The sequence below is a fragment of the Carya illinoinensis genome, chromosome 9 (assembly GCF_018687715.1).
Source record: "Carya illinoinensis cultivar Pawnee chromosome 9, C.illinoinensisPawnee_v1, whole genome shotgun sequence".
Taxonomy (NCBI): domain Eukaryota; kingdom Viridiplantae; phylum Streptophyta; class Magnoliopsida; order Fagales; family Juglandaceae; genus Carya; species Carya illinoinensis.
In genome coordinates, this window is record NC_056760.1 from 32,271,489 (window position 1) to 32,293,738 (window position 22,250).

The following is a 22,250-nucleotide window of genomic DNA, read 5'->3' on the forward strand; positions in this document are numbered from 1 at the left end:
AAGTGCCTCATCAGTTCCTTTCGAGTGAGAAGATTTGAAGAGGTCCTGGTAGAACCTTTGGAAGAGAGAGAATATGCTTTCATGTTCTCTGGCACATTCCCCTCTATCATTCTTCACCACTTTTATGGTATTGGTTTGTTTTCTTTGAGATGCACATTTTTGAAAGTATTTGGAGTTCTTATCCCCTTCCTTGAGCCAGAATTGCTTGGACCTTTGCCTCCATTTGGTTTCCTCCCCTGCCAGCATTACATCCACCACTCTTTGCTCTTATGGTGTCATTAAGGTCTCCTTGGTTTGACTCCTGCAGCTGTCGGATCATGTCACTTTTCAGCCTAATTTGAGTGGTCTGGCTGCATGCATTTGTCTTCTGCCAGCTTCTCAAATGATGTCTGCATTTAGCCATGCCATTTTTTATAGAGCTTAGGGAATGGCCCCTATGGGAGGTTGTCAGCCAAGCCCTTTCTACTGTATCCTTACACCCTTCTCTTTTGGACCAGCTGGCTTCATACTTGAACAGCTTATGCCCCTTCCTCAGCATACATGCTCCATTGTCACATACAAGCAACAAAGGGGAATGATCAGAATTTATGACAGGTAGAACATGAACTTCCCAATTGCTATAAAGTAATGGCCAGGTTGCATTTCCCATTGCTCGATCCAACCTTTCTTTAGTGAAGTTGCCTCCATCTCTTTTGTTGCTCCATGTGAACTTGCATTTCCCATTGCTCGATCCAAAATTACGATTATAACGATTTGGAATGAAATGTAGACTAAAACAGGCCGAAACAAACTAAAATTTAAAACAAAATAGAATGAAAATGCATAGAGTACCCATCGAAATGGAAAATTTCGATTGCTACAACAAAAATAAATAGAATTCAAAACTCTGAACAATCTATTTGATGATAAGTAGCTTTTGTTGATGAATCCTTCTACAGCTACCACTAGATGCTCCCAATAAGTATATTTCATCCTCTCTCTCTCTCTCTCTCTCTTTCTTTTCATATATTTTTTTAATACTCTTAAATATGTTTATAAAAAAATTAACAATATAATTAAAAATCCCATCGGGACCCACCATCAGGTTCTCCCAACACACAACATTTCTTTTTGGACGCTGCTAGGTCCAAAGACAAATTCTACCCAAGGTGGCCACCGATCAATGTAAATTTTGTTTTCCTTTTCTTTTTTTTTTCATACATTTTTTTTAGATCTTTAAAGATTATTCTTTTAAAAATTCACAATATCATTTAAAAACATTTTCTTAAATGATATATATATTTTTTTAATTTTTTTTAAAAAAAGGAAAAAAACCAAACAAATGAACAAAGGAATCGATGCAGCTATGAGTGTAAAAATAAACAAAAAAACCAGAAAACCTGCCCTGACTAATTGGTTCAGTCTAGTTTTCTACTAGTTCTATTCGGAATCAGTTCCTTCATTTTAAAAAATGTCAAATCCGATCCAGAATCGGTTTTAAGTTTTTCAACACTGGACTGGACCAATTCACTTATTATATATTATTAATTTTTAATAATATATATAAAATATTTTATATTATATATAATTATATATGAAATAATATATTCTAATTTATAACATAACATTTTAATTTTAAACATGAATATTTATTTAATTATATTTTTTAAATATAAAATATATTTTATTATTTAATAAATTCTCAATATGTATATTTTTTTTATAAATATATTAATAATACTAATGTATTTAATATATTAAAACAGAGAAAGGGGACCGAATCAAAACAAAACCGATAAAACCGGATATATCAGTTTAAATGAGTAATTGGTACGTAATCAATTTTTAAAAATATAAAATTGATATATACTAATTTGATTTTAAATTTTATCTAAAATCATATCAGATCAAACCGATTACACTCCTAGCAGTAGCTTCGGTGGCATTCAGACGTGGATAAAGCATTATCTTTTTTTTGATCTCTGTCCTAGACGTATTTCTTTTCCCATTAATTATTTTATTTTGGCGAAATAGAAACGATATGTCGTTCGTTATCTAATCCACGACAGAGCGCCCAACAGGGCCAACACTCCTCCCGAGTTCATAAGTAGTCGCCTCTCTAGAGCATTCTAGGCATAGGGTAATAGGATATGGAAGGTGGGGCTGGGTTGAGTGGGGATGAGGACAGCGCAGGCAAAGAGTCAGATTTCACACTGAATCGCCACCGCAACTTGAAAACTGCTTCCAGCGATCAAAACCTCATGAACATTCTTCGGGAAATCAAGTCTTCCAAAACCCCAGTAAGCACCCTTTGGAGCCCACATTCATCTTTGTCTGCACCCTTTCTTTTTGGGTCTTTCTGTTTTTCATTTAATTAAATTTGTATGGGTCGGAGGAATTGCAAAATGTGTCTTCTTTTGGCTGCTCAGAAAACTAAAGAAATATAATGAAGTTTCAGATTTTCTGCGTTTGGATTGGGTGGGGGCGAATGGTATTTGTCCTCTTCTTAGCTGTGGTTGTGCTTCCATATAAAGGAAATTCCTAAGTTGATACAATTTCACATGGCTATTTTCATCTTTTTTATTCGCTTCAGTCTATATTGACCTTTTGTTTATTCCTTTTCCTGGATTCCTGCAGGCAGTTATCAACTATGGTGCATCTTGGTACGTTAGAAATTCTTTGAAAGCCTCGTTACGACCTCTCATTGTACTTATCCAATCTATATGCACGAATCAAGCTCGCAATAAAAGGGGTATTCGTTAGCGTCTTGTTTGAAGTCTGAACACAAAGTGTTTGATGTAATGATGATTGAACATAGTAAGTTGCATATGTATTATTTCGAGACACTTCTGCAGGAAACCGGTTTTTGTTTCTTAATTGTTATGGCATACATGAAATCTGGACTTGTCCCCTAAAACGTTGAGAAAAATTGAATCTATGGAAATTGCTTTCGTCAATTTACATATTTTAAATTTGTTGCACTTCGTTTCCCAGATGGACCAATGGCCCAGGTCTGTCACATGGATTTCCCTTGGAGGATCATAAAGCTTATTTGAGTTTAGCATTACGATAGAACTTCCTATATTTGAGTTTAAATTGCAATGTTATTTATTTATTTAGTTTTATAGGTAGCCCTAAATGTTATTTAGAGGGTCAAATGACTAATTGCAGGCTCTAATATAGCAGGACAAGGTCGAGTATAGTTAAAGAACATTAGTAATTGGCGCTAACAATATTTCTTAGATTGCTCTTAGTTTTAGCTAATACATTTGGAGTTAATATCATCCTATCGTGTGATTCTCTTGTTTAAATTGGTCAGTTCTTGATATGGAATCTACAACCTTGAATAATTTTTTGTTTGTTATCATTCTCCAGGTGTCGTGTTTGTAGTCAGATCCTCCCAACATTCTGCCAGTTGAGTAACAGTTTCCCAAAGCTTTCTTTCATATACGCCGATATAGATGAATGCCCAAAAACAACTCAGCAAATTCGTTATACACCTACATTTCATTTTTACCGGGATGGGGAAAAGGTAGATGAGATGTTTGGTGCTGGAGAAGAGCGGTTGCATGATCGTGTGTGGTTGCACTCCTGAAGGCTTTTCTCATTGTTAACAAAAGCATCTTAAGTTTGGCTCACAATCTATTGATAGTCTCTGTAATATAGTATCTATTTTTCTTTCCTTTTACCTGTGAGTGACATGAATGGGCGAACGTAAGATCAGATGTCTTCAAGCTAGCTGCCATAGGTTCAAAGATTATGTGATTGTATGTTCTAATTATGAACTGCAAACTATGTGCGACAGTGTTAAATCGGCATTTGATAGATTATCAGCTTATTCGCAGTAACTTGTTTTGACTATCAATTGGTTCCAAAATGACTAAGGAGAGTATTATAACCGAAAATGAATCAATTGAAACAAATGACATTGTAGAGTCCACATCAACCATGCAGGTTGGCCGCGGAAACAATACACGAACGAAAAATGGAGTGGTAAAAGCTGAAGAAAAATAAAGAAAGTGACAAATGGTGAATGACAGATGCTGCAAATGCTACAAAATCCATCTTTATGAAACACCTCAACTTAACGCAAACATCTCTCTCCATTTCTCATCTTGAGCTGTTAATGGGTATACTCGACATCTGAAGTACGCATCGAAGGCAATTTATTCTTTCTCTGCAAGCATATAATGATGGCTACAATATGAACCAATTGTTAACTCAAGCCTTGGGCTTGAGGATCTTTACTGTTTCCCATGTAAAATCTGAATCATCACGGCCGAAATGACCATAAGCAGCAGTCTTTTGGTACCTGAAATTGCCTCCTCTCTTAAGATCTAGATGGATGGCAATCATTCCTGGCCTAAAATCGAAATTCTCCTTAATCAGAGCCAGAATGTCCTTGTCTGGAATCTTCCCTGTTTTGTAGGTGTCCACAAAAACTGACAGTGGTTCCGGCACACCTATGGCATAAGAAACCTGCACAATACAGCGTCGGGCAAGACCTGAAGCCACCACGCTCTTTGCTGCCTGCCTAACAATATATGCACCACTCCGGTCCACCTTTGTTGGGTCCTTCCCTGAGAAGGCACCTCCACCATGAGCACCCCACCCACCATAGGTATCGATAATGATCTTCCGACCAGTAAGCCCTGCATCTCCATGAGGTCCACCAATGACAAACCGGCCTGACGGATTGAGGTGGAATATGGTCTTGTCATCAAGATACTGGGATGGAATGACAGGCTTGATCACATGCTCTTTCAAATCCTTGGCAATCTGCTCATTTATCACAGTCTCATCATGTTGAGTTGAGATGAGAACAGTGTGCACCCGGATAGGGACCATGGCTCCATTTTCATTCCGATACTCAACAGTCACTTGAGTCTTACCATCAGGCCTCAGCCATGAACATGTATTATTCTTTCTGACCTCGGTGAGCTTGGCACCGAGTTTGGTAGCAAGAACATGAGTAAGTGGCATGAATTCAGGTGTCTCATCTGTAGCATAGCCAAACATGTGGCCTTGATCACCAGCACCAATTTCCTCAGGTTTCTTGGTGAGGTGGCCATGAACTCCTTGGGCAATATCAGGGCTCTGTTGCTCAATATTGACTAGGACCTTGCAGTTATCTGCATCAAGACCAACATCTGGTGACACAAACCCTATGCCTCTGCAAGTATCTCGAACTATTTTCTCATAGTCTACTTTAGCCTTGGTTGTGATCTCCCCGAAAACCATGACCATGTTAGTCTTTGTGCAGGTCTCACAGGCAACTTTGCTCTCTGGGTCTTGCTCTAGGCAAGCATCAAGGATGGCATCTGAGACCTGGTCGCAGAGCTTGTCAGGGTGGCCCTCATTGACAGATTCAGAGGTGAAGAGGAATGTATCCATCTCTATACTGGGGAAAGTGATAAGATAAGTTAGTGATCCTCCACTTAAGTACAACAAAGAAGTGGAGTCTCAAGCTTTAACTTGTAATCGACACTATCAATTATGAAGACGAACATTAAAATGTAAGGGAATGATCATTACAAACACTAATCTCACAAAGAGTACCCAATTCCATTAGCCAATTATCTGGAATGACTCAAAAGTAATTACCATGATTAACTGATCTTCAAGCTGTAGATCTAGCCGGCCAATATTCAAGATAAGGTTGCTGGATGAACAGCTAAAAGCAATAACCACAATAAAATGCAAGCAGCTAGGTAGATTGGGTACGACATGTGAGATATAACAACACATCCAAACCTAATGCCCCTACTGTCTACCACATTATATCATGCAATCACATTTCGGAGATTCGCAATGCCGACTGACCCCATGATCTTACTTATTACTTAGCATCAATGCAAGCGCCTTTGGATCACATTAGATATGAGATCTAAATATGTTAAGAAGAAAAACATAAATGCAAACGTCAATTAGTTTTCGTGTTGATAATCTCAGGAGTCACATGACTCAATCCACAGCAGTCCCGCATGGATCTAGACTCTAGTGATCTAGTGGAATGGAAATTAATTAACAACACCATATATAACCAAAGAAATCAACCACATCAAATTAAGGAACATAAGTAGAACACCCAATTAATAGTGTACAAACACAAGATCCGATGCCGTCAATTAGAGTAGAGGAAAACAGATCAAAATTGAATGTTGTTCTATGAAAGGAATAATTGATGTAAAAACAAATTCAGAACTCAAAAAGAAAATTGTTGGCATTATGGAATGAACGTAAGAAGATTGATACAGATCTAGAACGGACCTGGAACCGTACGTGTGTATGTGACAGAGGAAAGGGAAGAGGAGAAGAAAGATGGGAAGGGTGCGGATTTATATAGTAGAGAGAGTGGCGGTGGCGAGAGAGAAATTACGTCTGACTCGCTCTTTCGTTTCTTAATTTTCTCTGCGCTTTTGATTTGTGCGGTGGCGTTGGTGTGCGCGCGCGCTCTTTTTATTGCATTCCTGCCCGCTCGATTCGCAGGTTGGCTTTCCAGTTTGCATCAACCACCAACTCCTTATGGTCAATTTGTGGGTTCCAGTCTTTACCAAATTTGCATTCTTACGTCTCTTGCAAATAGACGGTTGAGATTGAACCAGACGAAACCAATGGGTGGAGAGTAGTGGAGCTCCACTTCCACACCATCTGGGCCGTCCCTGATATTCTTTCCTACATCGCCATGTGCTGATTGGGGGACCATGACCCCAAGTACAGTACTCTCAGATCCAGAGCCAAGATCTCGAAGTTACAAGGCAGCAAAGCTTCCCTGTGACATTTTTAAAGGAATTCAAAAGGTGTCTCCACTTGTTCACGACCCGACCAACATATAAGGCTTAAATCTCTCTCTCTCTCTCCAAATGGGACAGTGCCACATGCATTGCAAGGGCATAATTATTAATTTGCAGCGTAGCTGGTTACAGGTATGGTGCATGTTGTACCATTAATTTGCAGCGTAAACGTCGAAAGGACAATTTGCAAATGAATCGTGAAACAAGGTCTACGGAGGCTTATTTTATGGTAGCTGAATCCAATTTTTCTTGAAAATTGGCACCCTTAAACCTCCAAATATGTCAAATGTGAGTTACAAAGTCTCTAATTTAAGTTTGAACGAACAGTGTGTAATCAAGCTTTATTCGATTATGTTTGTTCAAATACGAGTTAAGGTCAAGGTTATCATCCAATTAGTCCTTATATTCACAACAACTCTGTTACGGATACACCAACTTAAATTCTTAATTGTCATGTGGCAATTGGCATACACATGAATGATAGAGAAAGTGTCAGGATCCCCACGTTTCTAATTAAATCACATTAGCAAAAACATATTAGCACCTAATTCATAAACTTACCCACAAAAATATCATACTAACTAGCCTAATGGCGGATTGTCAAATTTGATTTTTTTCTGTAAATTCATAGGACTCAAGTGATGCAGGAAGAATTAACAAAGCCAAGTTATATACCCTATGAAATCATCATATAATTTAAATAATTTAGAGAAAAAATGTAATTGGTTGATAATCAGGGTTTGAAAGAATTTTGTAACATTTCTTCCAATCATCTAAATTTATTTGTTTCGAAAGATGTTTGGATCGCCTCCTCAAACGTATCAAATTTTTTAAATTGTTCAAGACACCTACTCTTATGACTCCAAAATAACGTAGACATCAACTCATTTACAGTTTGTATTTCTTTTTAAGGACCAAAATTGAGTTTGCATTCATCCTAAACAGTGAATACTAAAGATATCATTCAAAAAAATAACACCATATTGCAAAGAAACTAATAAATTCTAAATAAGAATTTTAAAAAACTCAGCCTCTAAATGTTGCCGTTAACCTCATTTGGAACCTCTCACCAAAATCTCACGTAAAAGGATGTACAAGTTCTAACTATCGTCCTAACATGGGAGGAAAACCGTGTATTAATCTCATCCACACCGCCTGTACAGTCATTGAGGATATTGACCTCAATTTTTCTATTTCGCCGCACCTTTCCCAACCCTCCACTCCACAATCCACATGTCATGCAACACCCACGATGACGTAATAAATTAGCGAATATATTTAAATGTATGAAAACCATATAATTCTTCCTAAACAGGATAGAAATAGTCAATAATATAAAACAAAGCACTTATGGTCATCGATCGGTTGGTCTGCCTCAGGAGTATCTAGAGTTGTGTTCTCCTCATTTGGTGAGTCCTAAAGTTTCGGACTAGATGGCTGTGACACATTTTTTGTTGCATTTTTGGTGGCGTTCTTGCAATTCACCACCATTGTTAATAGATTAGCCTATAAGCGATTATGGAAAATATATGTATCAACTTAACAAATAAAAGCATTTACTACTTTATTCTTCATCATCCTCAAATATATTATCCATGCTTATTCCAAAAATTTGTTCAAATACATCGTTCGCACCTTCTTCCTTATTTTCAGGATCTTTTTCTTCAACATATTCTTCCTCATAAGGCCAACTCAAAATAAATTGAGATTTAAAGCGAAATTTAAGTTAGTCATTCGTAATTATAGTACAATAAAATGTAATGATGAAGTAGAAGATAGTAAAATGATATTTTATTTAAAATCTTTAAATGAAGTTTTTTTTTTTTTAATTTATATTTAATATAACAACTTAAAATGAGGCCTTAATATAAATTTTATATCTTAATTTAGCAAGATCTTAAAAATTATTTAAAATATAAATCATTCATTGCATTAAATATTAAATTTAGTATTACAAAACCTTGTACACATCGAAAAATATAAAAGTTATTACAAGTTTTATTTTAATGAAATGATTTTTATTTTTTTTTAACAAAAGAACTAAAAAAAAATATCTCATTTTTTATTTTGTTGCTTTGCATAAGATGTGGGCCTTAGGCAATGTCCTTGCCATTGAGCTGGGCCTAGTTCCTCATCCTCTTCTTCTGTTTCAGAGTTCTCAACATCTTCATTTGGCACATCACTTAATATTGAGGCATCCTGGTTGAACATCATCTTCCATAATGAGATTAGTTTGTATGCACCAAAGTGAACAAATAAATTCATACTTTGTCTACTTCATTGGTGTTTCTGTACCACTCAGCAACTTATCTCTCCCTTATCTTTATCAATTATTGGATCAATCCAAATAATACACTTCAATAGCTTGACAAACCAATATGAATGGGTCATCTTTATACCACTTACATACAGTATTCATACTCGTGAAATGGCTATCTCTATGAATTGATAAACTACCACCGTTTATATCTCACCAATCACATTTAAATAAATATGTTAATTTCTACCAAAGTATTTCAATCCAATGATGTATTAATGTTACGTATGACACTATAGTAGTCAATGTCCTTCGTCCGAGACTACTCTCGACTAACATACCACAATTTTGAATCTTTCGATTATGTTCACGCTCCACAATATGAAACCTATAACCCCAAGCTATGCGAACAATGGTTCAAACTACTCATTTTGAAGGACCACGCGTCAATGCATACCATTAGGAAGATACCAATTTGGGCTTGTGGCCATGTAGTTGTAAAATCTAAAATGTGAAATACAAAATATTAGTGTTTTTAATGTGAAGTGTTACATTAACACTTTTTCATTGAATGAAATTATGAAACATCGTAGAGCTTCCATTTCAGTATATAGATTTTATTCTAGTAATTGTTGTAAAACTTAAGATCTCGTTTGGTTATACAGTTCAGATGAAATATTTTAAATAATAGTAAAATTTTTTAGTTAAGATGAGATGAGATAATTTTAACTTTTTGAAGATTTTATAAAATGGTGGGTCCCACAAATTATTGATAAGTATTTAATTATTTGGTGAAAAACATTATGAATATATTAAAAATAAGTAATATATATTATTAATTTCAAAACCGATAAATATTTTGATTTTCTCAAAGTATATTTTCTGTAATAAGCCGTAATTATTTCAATATTCACAAATATGAATGCATTTATATATTCAATGAAATTATTCTGATTATGACTTATTTATAATATTATATTTTACAAAATTTGAATTATATTTTTCTAATTATATATTACAATAAAATACAAAATTGTAATAGATATTTATATATATTATAAATATGATAGTTATTTTTTTCTAATTTATTAATTTTGAATTTTCTAATAAAACTTTCAAAAATATCGAATATCATTGTTAATTTTTTAAATTAGAAGGAAACGAGCTACTGTAGGTGAGATGAGGAAACAAGAAAGGAAAAGAGCCTGCCGGATTGACAATGGGTCAGTGCTTTTTACTGTAGGCGTCAGAGTGTAAATACAGAGTGTTGAAATTTGAGAGATGAAATACGAAACTTCAACACAGATAAACCTGCCGTACCAGCTCAAATGAGATAATTTGTATCTCATCTGGTTATCCGAACTGGCCTAAGTCTTTTTTAAGAATAAGAAATACTTTGAAATAGCGCAACACCAAAGAAATAATACAGTAAATCCTCCTTCTGTTTATCATACTACATCTAGATTTGTAAAATTCTGAAACCAAATCAACCAATAAAGAAATCAAGCAGAGATATCTCTGTTATCAATGATAGACAAGGGTTAGACATACTTTAGACCACACGAACTTCCCCTCAATTAAATCTTTTTCTCATTTTATAGTCCAGCAACTCTAATGCACGAAAATTGTTCTTCATCGCTTAAGCAAGATTAGAAAGTCTCTCATTAATGATTTCCACGCTTCAAATTCAAGAACTCAAAATGGCAGCTATAAGAATAGTTTCAGAGAGAGGCTCTGTATTTTATTTCTTATTTTATTTATTTGTTTTTTCTATCACATACACAGAAAACTTGGGTATGATTTCCCCACAGTGGAGAGTAATCAAGCAATCTCATTAAGAAAAATTCTTCTCATTAATGGACTTATTGATTTAACACTAACCCCCCCCCCCCCCCCCCCCCCAATTATGAAAATTGAATTATCTGCTGTGATTTCATTTAACCATGAACGCTCTTAAAAACCCAATTTGAGTTAGCTAAATTTTACCACAATAATCATCAAAGTCAAATGAGTAATGCTGTGCTTCGTCCTAAATTTTGACATCCCTAACACATTTAACAATGTGACACATCATAAGTGGCTGTGGAAGTAATTGATAGAAAAAGCCACTTAAAAATATGTTATATCAAGTATGACTAGGGATGACAGGATTTAAGATGGAGTAGCATTGCTCATACAAAATACTGTTTATCTACTCTCTCTGGCTCTGAAATAAGTACTTACCTTTGGGGAGGTAGAACTGATGAGCCGAACAGCATATTTGCCGACTCCTTTGCATGGGGAGAATTCTTAGGACTTTAGATTTTGGTCTCCCCCCCCCCCCCCCTCTCTCTGGCATCACTCTACGACTGCCTAAGCATCAAATTTGCCAGTACCGAAATGCTAAGACCAAACTATCACCACGGAATTTGACTTCCATATTCATTCAAAGCAGCAATTGATCTAAACTTTCATACAGTACAGATTTCAGATCAAAGCACCTGATTGCTTGCAGAATCATATGCTGCCTTACCAAGTGAATATGAAAAAAATAAAAAGAAAATGGGACATGGCAACTACACATTGCGATTGTGCAGCATAGGCTAAAAGTCTAGTGTTGGTACAAGATAACGCTATCAACAGTATATCTACAAGGTCTTCCAGACCTCACTCCATTTCTTTTACCTACATGGTGAGCTTGATCTTTCTTCGATGCCACCTAACGTATTGACAATGCGTCCTTATTTTCTGTACACTAACCAAAACCATGACATGGTAAGCATAAATCTGGGTTTCTGAGGCATGACTAATAGTACATATCTAGAGAGCTCTTAAAATTTACAGAGATGGAAATGTCACCAGAGAAACCAGAGACAAGCAAAATATGGCTTGAATGTAAATAGCCATGCAAAGGAAAATATTATATTGGAATATGATGGATCTGTGAGAACAATTTTTTGTAAATCTTATAGAATCGGTACAGAAGATCACCATTGATCAACACACTTCTAAAAATTCCTAGTCTATTGCCAATCTTGTCGCCATTGGTAGATATTAAACCAGATTGTTTCATAGTGACATGGATTAGACAAATTAGTACAAATGAGAAGTCAATTGTCTACAGTAATTCGTGAAAATTGTCAACAACTTCAATGCATATGGTATCAGATCTCCTTGCAACCATCTATTAATAGACAATCCATGTCAGACATCCAGTAATGGCGCTTCAAGTATAAGGCTGTGAGACAGGGACCTAATGTTACGAACTTACGATTCCATGGAGGATGACAAGTCTATTTTAAGATTATCAATTATTGCTGGTTAAATGAAAAACACTCTTAAGTAACTGAGTTGACATACCTGGAGGCCTTTTATAATAAAAAACATTTAAAAGAGTGTCAATATTAGGATTTTGAAAATCCAGAAATTTGGTCAAGCAACTTGATCTTCTAACCCTTTTCTCTCTTTGGTTTTTATGTTAGCGATAAGAAACCTCAGAAACCCTTTTTGAGTGAGAGAGTAACAAAGAATTATTTATATAGTGTCTCAAAGTACTACTGAGCATCAAGAGTCATAATTAATACTCTTTTAACTTCTTTTAAAATCCAATAACATTTATGAATCTTTGGGTACAAATTATAAAGGCATAAGTTGAGAAAACAAAAAAGGCATGCATTAAAAAATTAATAGGCAACTATTTTCTAAATAATAAATTAATTAAATATATTATTTTTCATTTAACTAGTGTAACTTGATCACATATATTGTCTAACATTAAATAAAAGCACCACTGAGAAGTGGATGACCAGACTTAGAGGACTAACTTTATTTAGTAATAATTTAATGGAATAGTATATGCATGATTTTATAGAATCAAGGCTCCATGCTTTGAAAATTGTACAGCATATAGATTAAGCCTTAAGGAATGGTGAAAAGTTAAGAATTTACCTGATGAGAAACTGGATGGCAAGGATATCATCACAGCCAAAACTGTATCAGTTTTCAACTCGGAGGACATTGTTACATATGTTACCCATTGTAACTGACTCTCTTAAAGGATCAATCTTCCAGTGGCCATCAACAATGAATTTTATCTGCAATAAACAGGATATCATATTTCTTGTCAATATGACATAATTACTAATCAAATGACTTCACGAAATCCAAACAAACGGCCATTAGAAATCTCCCTGAATACCAAAATCAGCATAGGTGAAGTAATTAATTCTGTTAAAAAATGGATATCAGCAATTGCTACAGAAATTAGGTGGTAGATTTTCACACCTCATATATCCCAGGATAAAGCCACAGGGCTGTTGCCCAAAGTCTGGATTGCCTGGAAGAAAAGATTACAACATTAGGCTTATTTTTTAATCTATTAAATGATATAGTAAACACCGCACAGGCAGGTTTGAAGAGAAAAGTCATTGACTACAACAGCGGACAGAAAATGCAATATTGCATATTTCATCTGCACATAAGGGAAGTCATGCAACACATTGTGTAATTTGCCCTGGCTGTCGGAATGATGGTATCAGACACTAAACTTTTTCACCTAGTATCTTGCAATAGATTCCACTCTGGATCAGATTGTTCATAATACCCCTGATAGAACCTTGGCTATCAAGATTCCAGAGTCCAGGCTGAAAATACATGCATGGCTCCTCTAGGGATGCAGGTAGGCCCAGCCCAGGTTTGTGCGGTTAAGGTTGTTGTACAAAACCTCACAAGAAAAGAATGAAAAAAAAAAAAAAAAAAAAACGAGGGACGAAAGGGAGCTTGGTCACTGATGAAGGCATGGATGGGTCCGCCCTTCAACGCAATCCAATATCCTATCTTTCCCCAGCACTTTCCATCCAAAGCTTTATACTACCTTCTCCTTACCACTCAGAATATGGAAACATATTTAGAACCCAATTAAACAATATCGAGCCAGAAGAGAAGCATCTAGTGTGCTAATTGGAAGTGTGATGCCACATTATAAACTCTTTCTAGAAAAATATTATATGTTAAACTAATGACCAATTACCCCAATCCTAGAAGAACTGCCATGTCTAACAGAAAGGCAAAGGAGCCCAACTGTAGCCACCCTTTAGGATGTAAGAGTATGGGGGCTCAAATGATACGGAAGTAAATTGATAACATAACACAAACCTTATTCCAACAAGTGAAGGATATATCAACAAAATAATCTTCTTGTTCTTTTTTCCTTTTATCATGATCAACTAGCGGAGCATACCATACATACCAGGGGCAAAAAGTAATACAGATATGACAAAATACAGGAGAAAAGATAACTTCACAGTGATGCTTGATCGTAAGGAGAGAACTGGAAAAATATTAAAGACCTTGATGTCACAGGGCCCATGGTACTACATGGTGGCTGTGGATCCAATTTAATGTGATGATGCCAACCATTGAAGCTACCTGACACCTCCACAATTTCACCATCCCCGTGGAATTGAATTTGAACCTACCAGAATCAGGAAAATAAATGTCAGTTAGCAGGCTTAACTTGATGGTCTAAGCCAAAGTACAAAGACCCTACTTTCATGTTGCTGACACACACAGTCTCTAAAACAATTTAAAAACAATAATCACATAGAGCAGTTCTCAAATAGAAAGGTGTCTTGTTTAGTTGCTGATGCCTCTATGATATCTGTGTTTCAAACCATCATAATCCTTTTCTGTGGCAAGGGGATTTATTGTGTTTCAACGCATCCATTGTGTGATTGATGCATTCCATCATGTCCAACCAGTGTCCAAGCATTTTAGTGACACGAAAACTTAAATTTCTCTTGTTACGTAATGCAATCATTTCTACTGGACTTCTGTTCAGTTTTTGCTTCAAGATTTGTTGGAGGCATATCAACAGGGGAGCTGAGAGATTTTCACAATTAGTGGAATCTCAATCATGCCTGCTTTAGAACTTGAAGAGTATTGTCTGACAAAGTATTCCAACAAAGTATTATTCAAATTGACATTGACTACCGGCCCTGCATATATACACTCCCAACAGGCAGTAATTGCATGCTATAAATTATAGATGACATAAGTCCAAGCAAAACAGCATATGTGGTACCTCTTTCAGTCCTGAAAGGCTTTCTTCAGTTGCTTGTAATTCTGCATCCTTTTCCGAGATAAGCTTTTGGGCCTTGCTGATTTCAGTTTCAGCCTTGGTTTGCAAATCAGATAAGGCATGCTAAAGGCAGAAGTGAAATGCAAAATAAAAATGCGTTATCATCGCCAATAAAAAGCGCGCTTGCAAAAATGGGTTAAATAGTGAATATCAACTCTAAATACTTTACTTCAAAATATATTAATGTCTAGATTTGGTGTCAAAAATAAAATACATATTTTCTGTTTTGGTCAATATGGGAGGAATCATGAAATCTATAGGTATAAACCACGATATAAAAAATATTACTGAAGAGTTCACTCATTCTTCTACATGTTATGAAGCAGTATTTGTTTTTACAATTTTCAAGTACTACCTTTTATCTATCCCATGCTTTCTTACAATAAGTCACAAAGTTAAGTTGCATGAACAAAAGGTTGAGAAGAATGGAAACAAATCCCTCAATGTGCATTGTCTCTGGATTGAAAGATCACTTTCCCAAGCCATCAGAAACTATCAAGAATTCTATGATGCATTCATTAAGTCAGCACTTTATTTGTCCAATCTGGCAATTTTATGTGGTGAATCCTGTGAAAGAATGAAATGCAGCCCCTTGTCTGGGCCTGCCCAACAGCAGCATCCCAAATTGGTCGTATACCTTTTCCTTCTTGACCCGTTCTTTCAACCGTGACAGTTCCAACTCCTTCTGATGCTACCCATAACATGTATGACAAATAATCTAATCAGGTATTTAGCTCATATAACAGAACTCCATTTGGGTAACAAAATTACAAAAGATAACTACCAGCATGAATCTGAGCTGGTTAATCTGAGCTTGCTTCTCTCTTATGCCACTCTGCGTCAGAGAAAATACAAAAGTCAAGAAATAATGAAAAACTATGCAGCCAATGGAAAATGACTTCCCATAAAACAATATGCAGTGTGACCTGTGTGTCCAAATCTCTGTCCAACTCAGCAGTCATTAATTCTTCAGATGACAACAGATCATCCCTATAATTAATTTAAACACCCAATAATACTGTTAAAGAAAACATTAAAGCTTATAATCAGCCAAAGACCACAAAGCAGAAAGAAAATTTGTGGAGGTCCAAGAAAAAGCAACATCTAATTTCTGAATCGTGGCTTAGTTGCTGAATAGATAATGTAATTAAGAAGGAAACAGAAGTATTGGAATACAGTTTCCCAAGCTGCTTCTTTTTCTTCTTCCGTCCCCATGGGGGGGAGGTGGCATTTTATTATATAAAAAATAAGAATTGAAGAATATAATTGACGCACTTTGAATGAGTGAAAAAAAATAAAAAAATAAAAAACCTAACAAAAACGTTTATTAAGGATCTCCACAACAAATTTGAAGTTAATAAATTTCTTTGGTTCAACCTCCTTTGGGTCTAGATTCCATAAATACTTTTAACTTTCAAATCGTTAAAGAATACCCATTTCAAGAATAAATCCATGGATTAATACACAGAACACAAAAAAGGCTTAATTAATGTAGCAATGAATATGAAATTGGAAATTATATGACTTACAGGTCATAATTTTCAAAACATGTGAACTAGTTTTAAATGGTTATAAGAATCTTAAAAGGGAAATGAGTAAGAACTGCAAGTTTGGGCACTTGTAACGTGTTACAGAATGATAAGTTACTAACCTTAAAGACTGAGTTCCTACTATAACATCAGGAGCAACATGCTTGGACGTCAAAATTTGGTCATTTAATGTCACAGCAGCATTACCTCCATTACGCATATGTTCAGAGTGCTCTTCACCAGGGGGCACTGAAAAATTCTGTGGTTGGACAAATTTCTTCCTTTCTTCATTGCCACTTTCCCCATAGGAAATATCTGAGCATCAAGCAGCTCCACATACTCAACTTCAATATTCAAAGGCACCAGATAAATAGAAGTTAAAAAATCCAATCTTAAGATGGAAACCTAATTGCAAAGGCACAAAAATGATATCATGACAAATACCATCAGCAAAAGAAATGGATAGCTGTTTACCTATGGTCACTTGAAATCATCTATAGTGATACCAAAAAAGAAAAGAAGCAACATCATCGGTGCAAACCATTTAGATGCCAAATATAAGGTTCAACATTTTCGATGTCTTAACTTTAGAGTGGACACATTCTTGGTCATCTTTTCTATGGTCACTCCACATGAACATGAAAGCAATAACTACAAAGATTATTTCAAAAGTGTTGAAAGGACATAAAGAAAATTGTTTTTTCTTTTTATAGGTCACATTAAGAAAATTGTTTATAGGGAAATGGTTGTGGCGATATAATTACGAGAGGGAAGCTTTATGGAAAGGGTGATTGATGCTAAGTACGGGAGTGCAAGGAGGGGTTGGTGCTCTAATGAGGGGAGGGGGGCTTATGGAGTGGGGCTGTGGAAGCATATAAGGAAAGGTTGGAGGGTTTTCTCTAGCAATATCGGGTTGTGTATGAGGAATGGCCGGAGAATCAGTTTTTGGCATGATGTGTGGGTGGCGGATATGGCTCTTAAGGTTACGTTCCCCACTATTTTCAGAATTGCATGGGAGAAGGAAGAAGCAATGGTGGCTGACTTGCAGGTATTTACAACTGATTCTCAAGAGTGGAACATCAAGCTCACTAGGGAGGCACATGATTGAAGAGTGAGTGTGCTGGTGGAATTCTTTAACTTGCTTTATAATACCATTCCTGCTGTTTCAGCTGAAGATAAGATGGAATAGAGACCTTTTAAGAAAGGGAAATTCTCGGTAGGCTCTTTTTATGATACAGCTAAGGCTCCTCCTAATGTTCCATGGAAGAGTATATGGAGGAGTAAAGCACCTACTAAGGCTGTCTTTTTTGTTTGGACAGCAGCCCTTGGGAAGATCCTAACCATTGATAATCTAAGAAGGCGTGGTCTGATAATTATGAACCGGTGCTGCATGTGCAAAAACAGCAGGGAAACAGTGGATCATTTACTCTTACACTGCAAATTTGCTTGGGATACATGGAATTATTTCTTTAGCAATATGGGGTTAGCATGGGTACTGTAAGGAAGGGTTGTAGAACTACTAACAAGCTGGAGAGGGATCTCAGGGACTCCACAAATTGCAGCTATGTGGAAGATGGCTCCCGTTTGCATTCTATGGTGTATTTGGCGTGAGAGAAATGATAAGACATTTTGAGGATCATGAACGCTCCAGGGAAGAGTTTAGGAGGTTTTTATTGAAGACTTCATTTATGTGGGCCATTGCTTTAGATTTTAATGATCTCAATTTCCATGATTTTCTTGTAACAGTTTCTAGCTCTTAAAACGGTGTATTCACATGTATACTTCCGGTGTACCTAGCTTATGCCTATCTTTATATCAATAAAATTACTTATTACTTATAAAAAAAAAATTGTTTATATCCCTTATCCTTTTTTTCCTTATCCTTTCTATGATTTTCTTCATGAAACAATATTTGAACTTCATAAACTAAACCCGTAAAACACCAGGTACAACTGCCAACTCATGATAAAGATGATGAGAAGATGCTGGGCTTCTCATTCATATCATTCCAATAAAGGTAATTTGCAGAACCCACATCCTGAGAGGTCTTTTTAACAGCCACAAAACCATCTCCTTTTGGGCCCAAAGCCTACCAAAAAAGATAGTTGTCTCATTTTAGAATTCAAAGAAACATAGGAAAAAGGAGGGGAAAATATCAAAATTACCTAACTTGACACAAAGTCCTTGGTAATTTAAATAGGGAATATGGAGGGAAACATGTTACAAATACAATGTTGGCAAGACCTGAAAGTATAAAGGCAGATCCGACAACATTTATAATCCAACCATTGTTGAGCACAGAACATTCTAGCATATTTTACTGAGGACATAGCCACATTCTGTATGCAATCACTCTCATATAAACAAGGGCAACATACATTACACACACCCCTTAAAATACTGACTGATGAAGTAAACAAAGTGCTATTGTGACACAGAATCTTACCATCAATCATATCCAGTTCTCCATTCTGAATAAACCTAGCCACTTTGTCCTCAAAGGATGAGTTGGCTGATGTTTCTTTCGGCATGCAGCTGTCATCACCAGAGTTGGCATTCTTAGTCTTCTTGTGCTGATCTACCAAACTATGCGAGGGTCTCGCCTCCATGGACAAAACGGCAGAAGATTCTGTGGACATGCTTTTAAGGTTATGGGGATTCAAATCTGGATTTGAACTCTAGGAAAGTTTTTCCTTTCCTCCAATGGAAAAGAGCATACCTCCAACCATATCGTTCACCTTCTCATCCTGAACTTGTAGATTAGATGAAGGCTTCTCCTCCAGGATGGAATTTACTGAAGAGCCTATAGGCATCCTGCTGTGGTCGTCACTGTTCAGATGTTGATTGATGCTTGGACTGCTTTCTTTGGCGGATACTTCATTTGACATGGAAACATCTTCAGCCTCATCGTTTACCTTCTTATTGTGACCTCTTAGTTTATATGATACCTTTCCCTCAAATAACGAATTGGCTGAAGATTCTACAGTCAGGCCCCTAAAGTCATCAGAGTTGAAATCCGAATCACTACTTAAACCATCAGAATAGTTCCTCACAATGGAGACATCAGTTGATGAGGAGACTGCATTGTTAACGTTCTTGTCCTGGCCTTTTGAAATAAAAGAGGTAATCAATTAAAGCAGAGATGAATTGCAGTGAAAACTCCGGCAAGTTGAAAAGAAGCAGATATTGACCTGTTAATATATGTTCATGATCACCGATTTCATCTTGATTCCTATCTAAGCTTTTCTTTGGATTCGGCCCATCACTGTCTGATTTTGTTGAATTGGAAACAAGCTCTCTAATCAGTTTATATCCTCTCCGTCTAACAATATTTGCAAGGTCCTTCCTATAAAACATTATCACGCACATTACCTCTTCATGTCAAATTAAAAGAATATAGAGAACTTTCCACAATTTTTTCTTTCTAATAAGAACCTTATTGGCCTTTGGGAAAAAATGTGAGGGTAACCTAAGAAATTGAAAAAGTAATAATTTCTAATTTCAGAAAGTTTCATATATTGACAAAGCCTAAAATGGAGAGATTAAAGAGCCAATTAATTATTATTACAAATTTTTTCCAGCTGGGACCAACAGCAAAAATTCATCTTGGCCTTTTAAACTAGCTTAAATGGCCATTTAATTAAAAAAAAAATCAAGAATTTCTGTTACAGGCAGGCATTAGAGATTTGTTTCCACAACAAACACATGACTCCGGTCCAATGGACTATAAAGAACGTAAAAATAATGCATCAAGTTACTAGTATTCAACCCATGAGGCTCTTCTTCTCCCTTTCTTATTATTTTCTTAAAAATTTCCAAGTGAATGTAATTCAACAAGACAACTGAAAACGGGACCAAATCGAAGCAAAAACGTGGAATAAAGCAAGATAATTTAAGAACCTTCCATGCTGCGAAAGCTCCTTCATCGACGGCACGTGATCCTCTGGAAGTCCGAGCGCAGTAACAAATTCCCGTATGTCATTGCACAGCTCGGCATTGCTCTTCACTTTTCTACTCCCCCTAAATCATCCATAAATGAATATGGGTAAATAATCAAGTAGAAAACAACAAAAGAGATATCTGGAAAAAAAAAAAAAAATAAAACTAAGAATAAGAACTCAACCTGGTGGATTTCTTAGTTGAACAAGCACAGAATATAAATTTTTTGCGAGGAGGTGGTTCATGGGTGGCCCAGTTTAGCTTGTGTTGTTGCTGCAGCTGCTGTTGTTGTTGTGGGGCCAACAAGAGGTTACGATAATAAAGCGAGAGGAAGCACGGGAAGTGAAAGAGGGTCGCCATGAGAGAGCAGAAGTATGTGACTTTGCAGCATTGAGAGGTTTGATCGGATTTTGCGATAAGGATTTGGAATGGTAGTGAAGATGAGAACTCGTAGCCTAAATGATTTTGTGGGTCGAATTGGTTGATTAGTGTCTCGCACGCGTACAAATGCAAGCGTCCCACTCTCACTGGTTGATGTATTCTAGCTTCTAAAATATATGATTAAAATCTATTTTTTTCTATTTACTCTTTAAGTTTCTTTTTGTTGGAAATATCCTTCATTGTCAAATTATATTAAAAAAATTATCTATTTTCAATAATTCTTGAAAATATTCTCAAAAAATATATGCATTTATTATTAACAATATCAAAACTTTAGCATGCATAAAAGTCGAAGGGACCATATATAAAATGAGTGCTAGATAGTAGGTGAGAGATAAGAGAGTAGGGCTGTGCAGAAGTGATAAAAAGGTTACAATGAAAATAAGATAAAAAAAGAAATAGGACAAAATGAGAGAGAGAAATAATAATAACATCTTTAGTGGAATGAACAATAATCTCTACATGGGGAGGATTTACTGTAGCTGTATGTAAAATAAAAATAAAATAGACAATTCGATGGAATGGACTTTTGGCCATCTTTCTTTATATTTTACATAAAATTAATTGTTAGTGTTCTAAGGGGTTGTTTAGAGGCTTTTTTTTTTTTTTTTTTTTTTTTTTAAAGCAAGCAAGTTTTTAAATAAACTAAAAATTACATGATACAATATTTAACAGGTGGGGTTTCCCAACAATTATCACAAAACAAACAAATGTAACATTAATTAAATAAAAAAGAAAAAATAAAAAACGAGATCTGGAGCCAAAAAATGACTCTCACCCATTTTTCACTAAGAGGAAGCCGTTCGAAGCAGTTTTAAAATAGTCTCATAAACAGACTAACCCACTATGACTAAAAGTTGCAATGAAATGAAGTATGTTGCATCTTGTTTGTCTGGACTAGCTATAGGAATCTTTCACAACCTTTGTCTTGATTATTAATTAGGAAAAGCAGGAACATAAGAATATAGCAACCGGAGGATGCGTAGATACCCCTGACAAAATACCTCCACTATTTGTGGTGGTTGGTTATGGGAGAACCGAAGCCACTGATTCCAGTGGTGCCTTGTGTGATACCCTGTTTTTACGTGTATTTTTACTGAATGAGTGTTTTAATTTAATTAATATATTAGTTCTTTTATTTTAATTTATTGTATTTTAATTGGTTTTATTTTAGTTTGATGTGGTGTTTAATT

General features: G+C 35.8%; 3 protein-coding genes across 6 annotated transcripts; 1 reads left to right on the forward strand and 2 right to left on the reverse strand.

The window, feature by feature from the left end:
- Positions 1–2,053: 2,053 nt before the first annotated feature.
- On the forward strand, positions 2,054–3,827 carry LOC122276362 (thioredoxin-like 3-3). Its single transcript, XM_043086011.1, has 3 exons — positions 2,054–2,279; positions 2,617–2,642; positions 3,355–3,827. The coding sequence occupies exons 1-3, from the start codon at positions 2,130–2,132 to the stop codon at positions 3,572–3,574; spliced, it is 396 nt and encodes a 131-aa protein (XP_042941945.1). The 5' UTR covers positions 2,054–2,129; the 3' UTR covers positions 3,575–3,827.
- A 17-nt stretch (positions 3,828–3,844) lies between these two features.
- On the reverse strand, positions 3,845–6,500 carry LOC122276361 (S-adenosylmethionine synthase 2). 2 transcript variants are annotated; one of them, XM_043086010.1, is made up of 2 exons: positions 6,250–6,500; positions 3,845–5,375 (listed from the first exon to the last, which is right to left on the reverse strand). In XM_043086010.1, the coding sequence occupies exon 2, from the start codon at positions 5,371–5,373 to the stop codon at positions 4,201–4,203; it is 1,173 nt and encodes a 390-aa protein (XP_042941944.1). In that variant the 5' UTR covers positions 5,374–5,375; positions 6,250–6,500; the 3' UTR covers positions 3,845–4,200. The 2 variants fall into 2 exon arrangements, with proteins under 2 accessions (XP_042941944.1, XP_042941942.1); XM_043086008.1 differs by having other exon boundaries at positions 3,845–5,380; positions 6,250–6,498.
- A 4,924-nt stretch (positions 6,501–11,424) lies between these two features.
- Positions 11,425–21,130, reverse strand: LOC122276383 (protein PTST homolog 3, chloroplastic). Of its 3 annotated transcripts, none has more exons than XM_043086047.1 (14): positions 20,801–21,130; positions 20,578–20,697; positions 19,869–20,023; positions 19,397–19,783; positions 19,124–19,306; positions 16,800–16,992; positions 16,075–16,138; positions 15,933–15,983; positions 15,786–15,833; positions 15,092–15,211; positions 14,358–14,482; positions 13,294–13,345; positions 12,958–13,103; positions 11,425–11,764 (listed from the first exon to the last, which is right to left on the reverse strand). In XM_043086047.1, exons 1-13 carry the CDS (start codon positions 20,974–20,976, stop codon positions 13,005–13,007), a joined length of 1,773 nt encoding a protein of 590 aa, XP_042941981.1. In that variant the 5' UTR covers positions 20,977–21,130; the 3' UTR covers positions 11,425–11,764; positions 12,958–13,004. The 3 variants fall into 3 exon arrangements, with proteins under 3 accessions (XP_042941981.1, XP_042941980.1, XP_042941979.1); XM_043086046.1 differs by having other exon boundaries at positions 11,425–11,757; positions 15,786–15,839; XM_043086045.1 differs by having other exon boundaries at positions 15,786–15,839; positions 20,801–21,129.
- Positions 21,131–22,250: the final 1,120 nt, after the last annotated feature.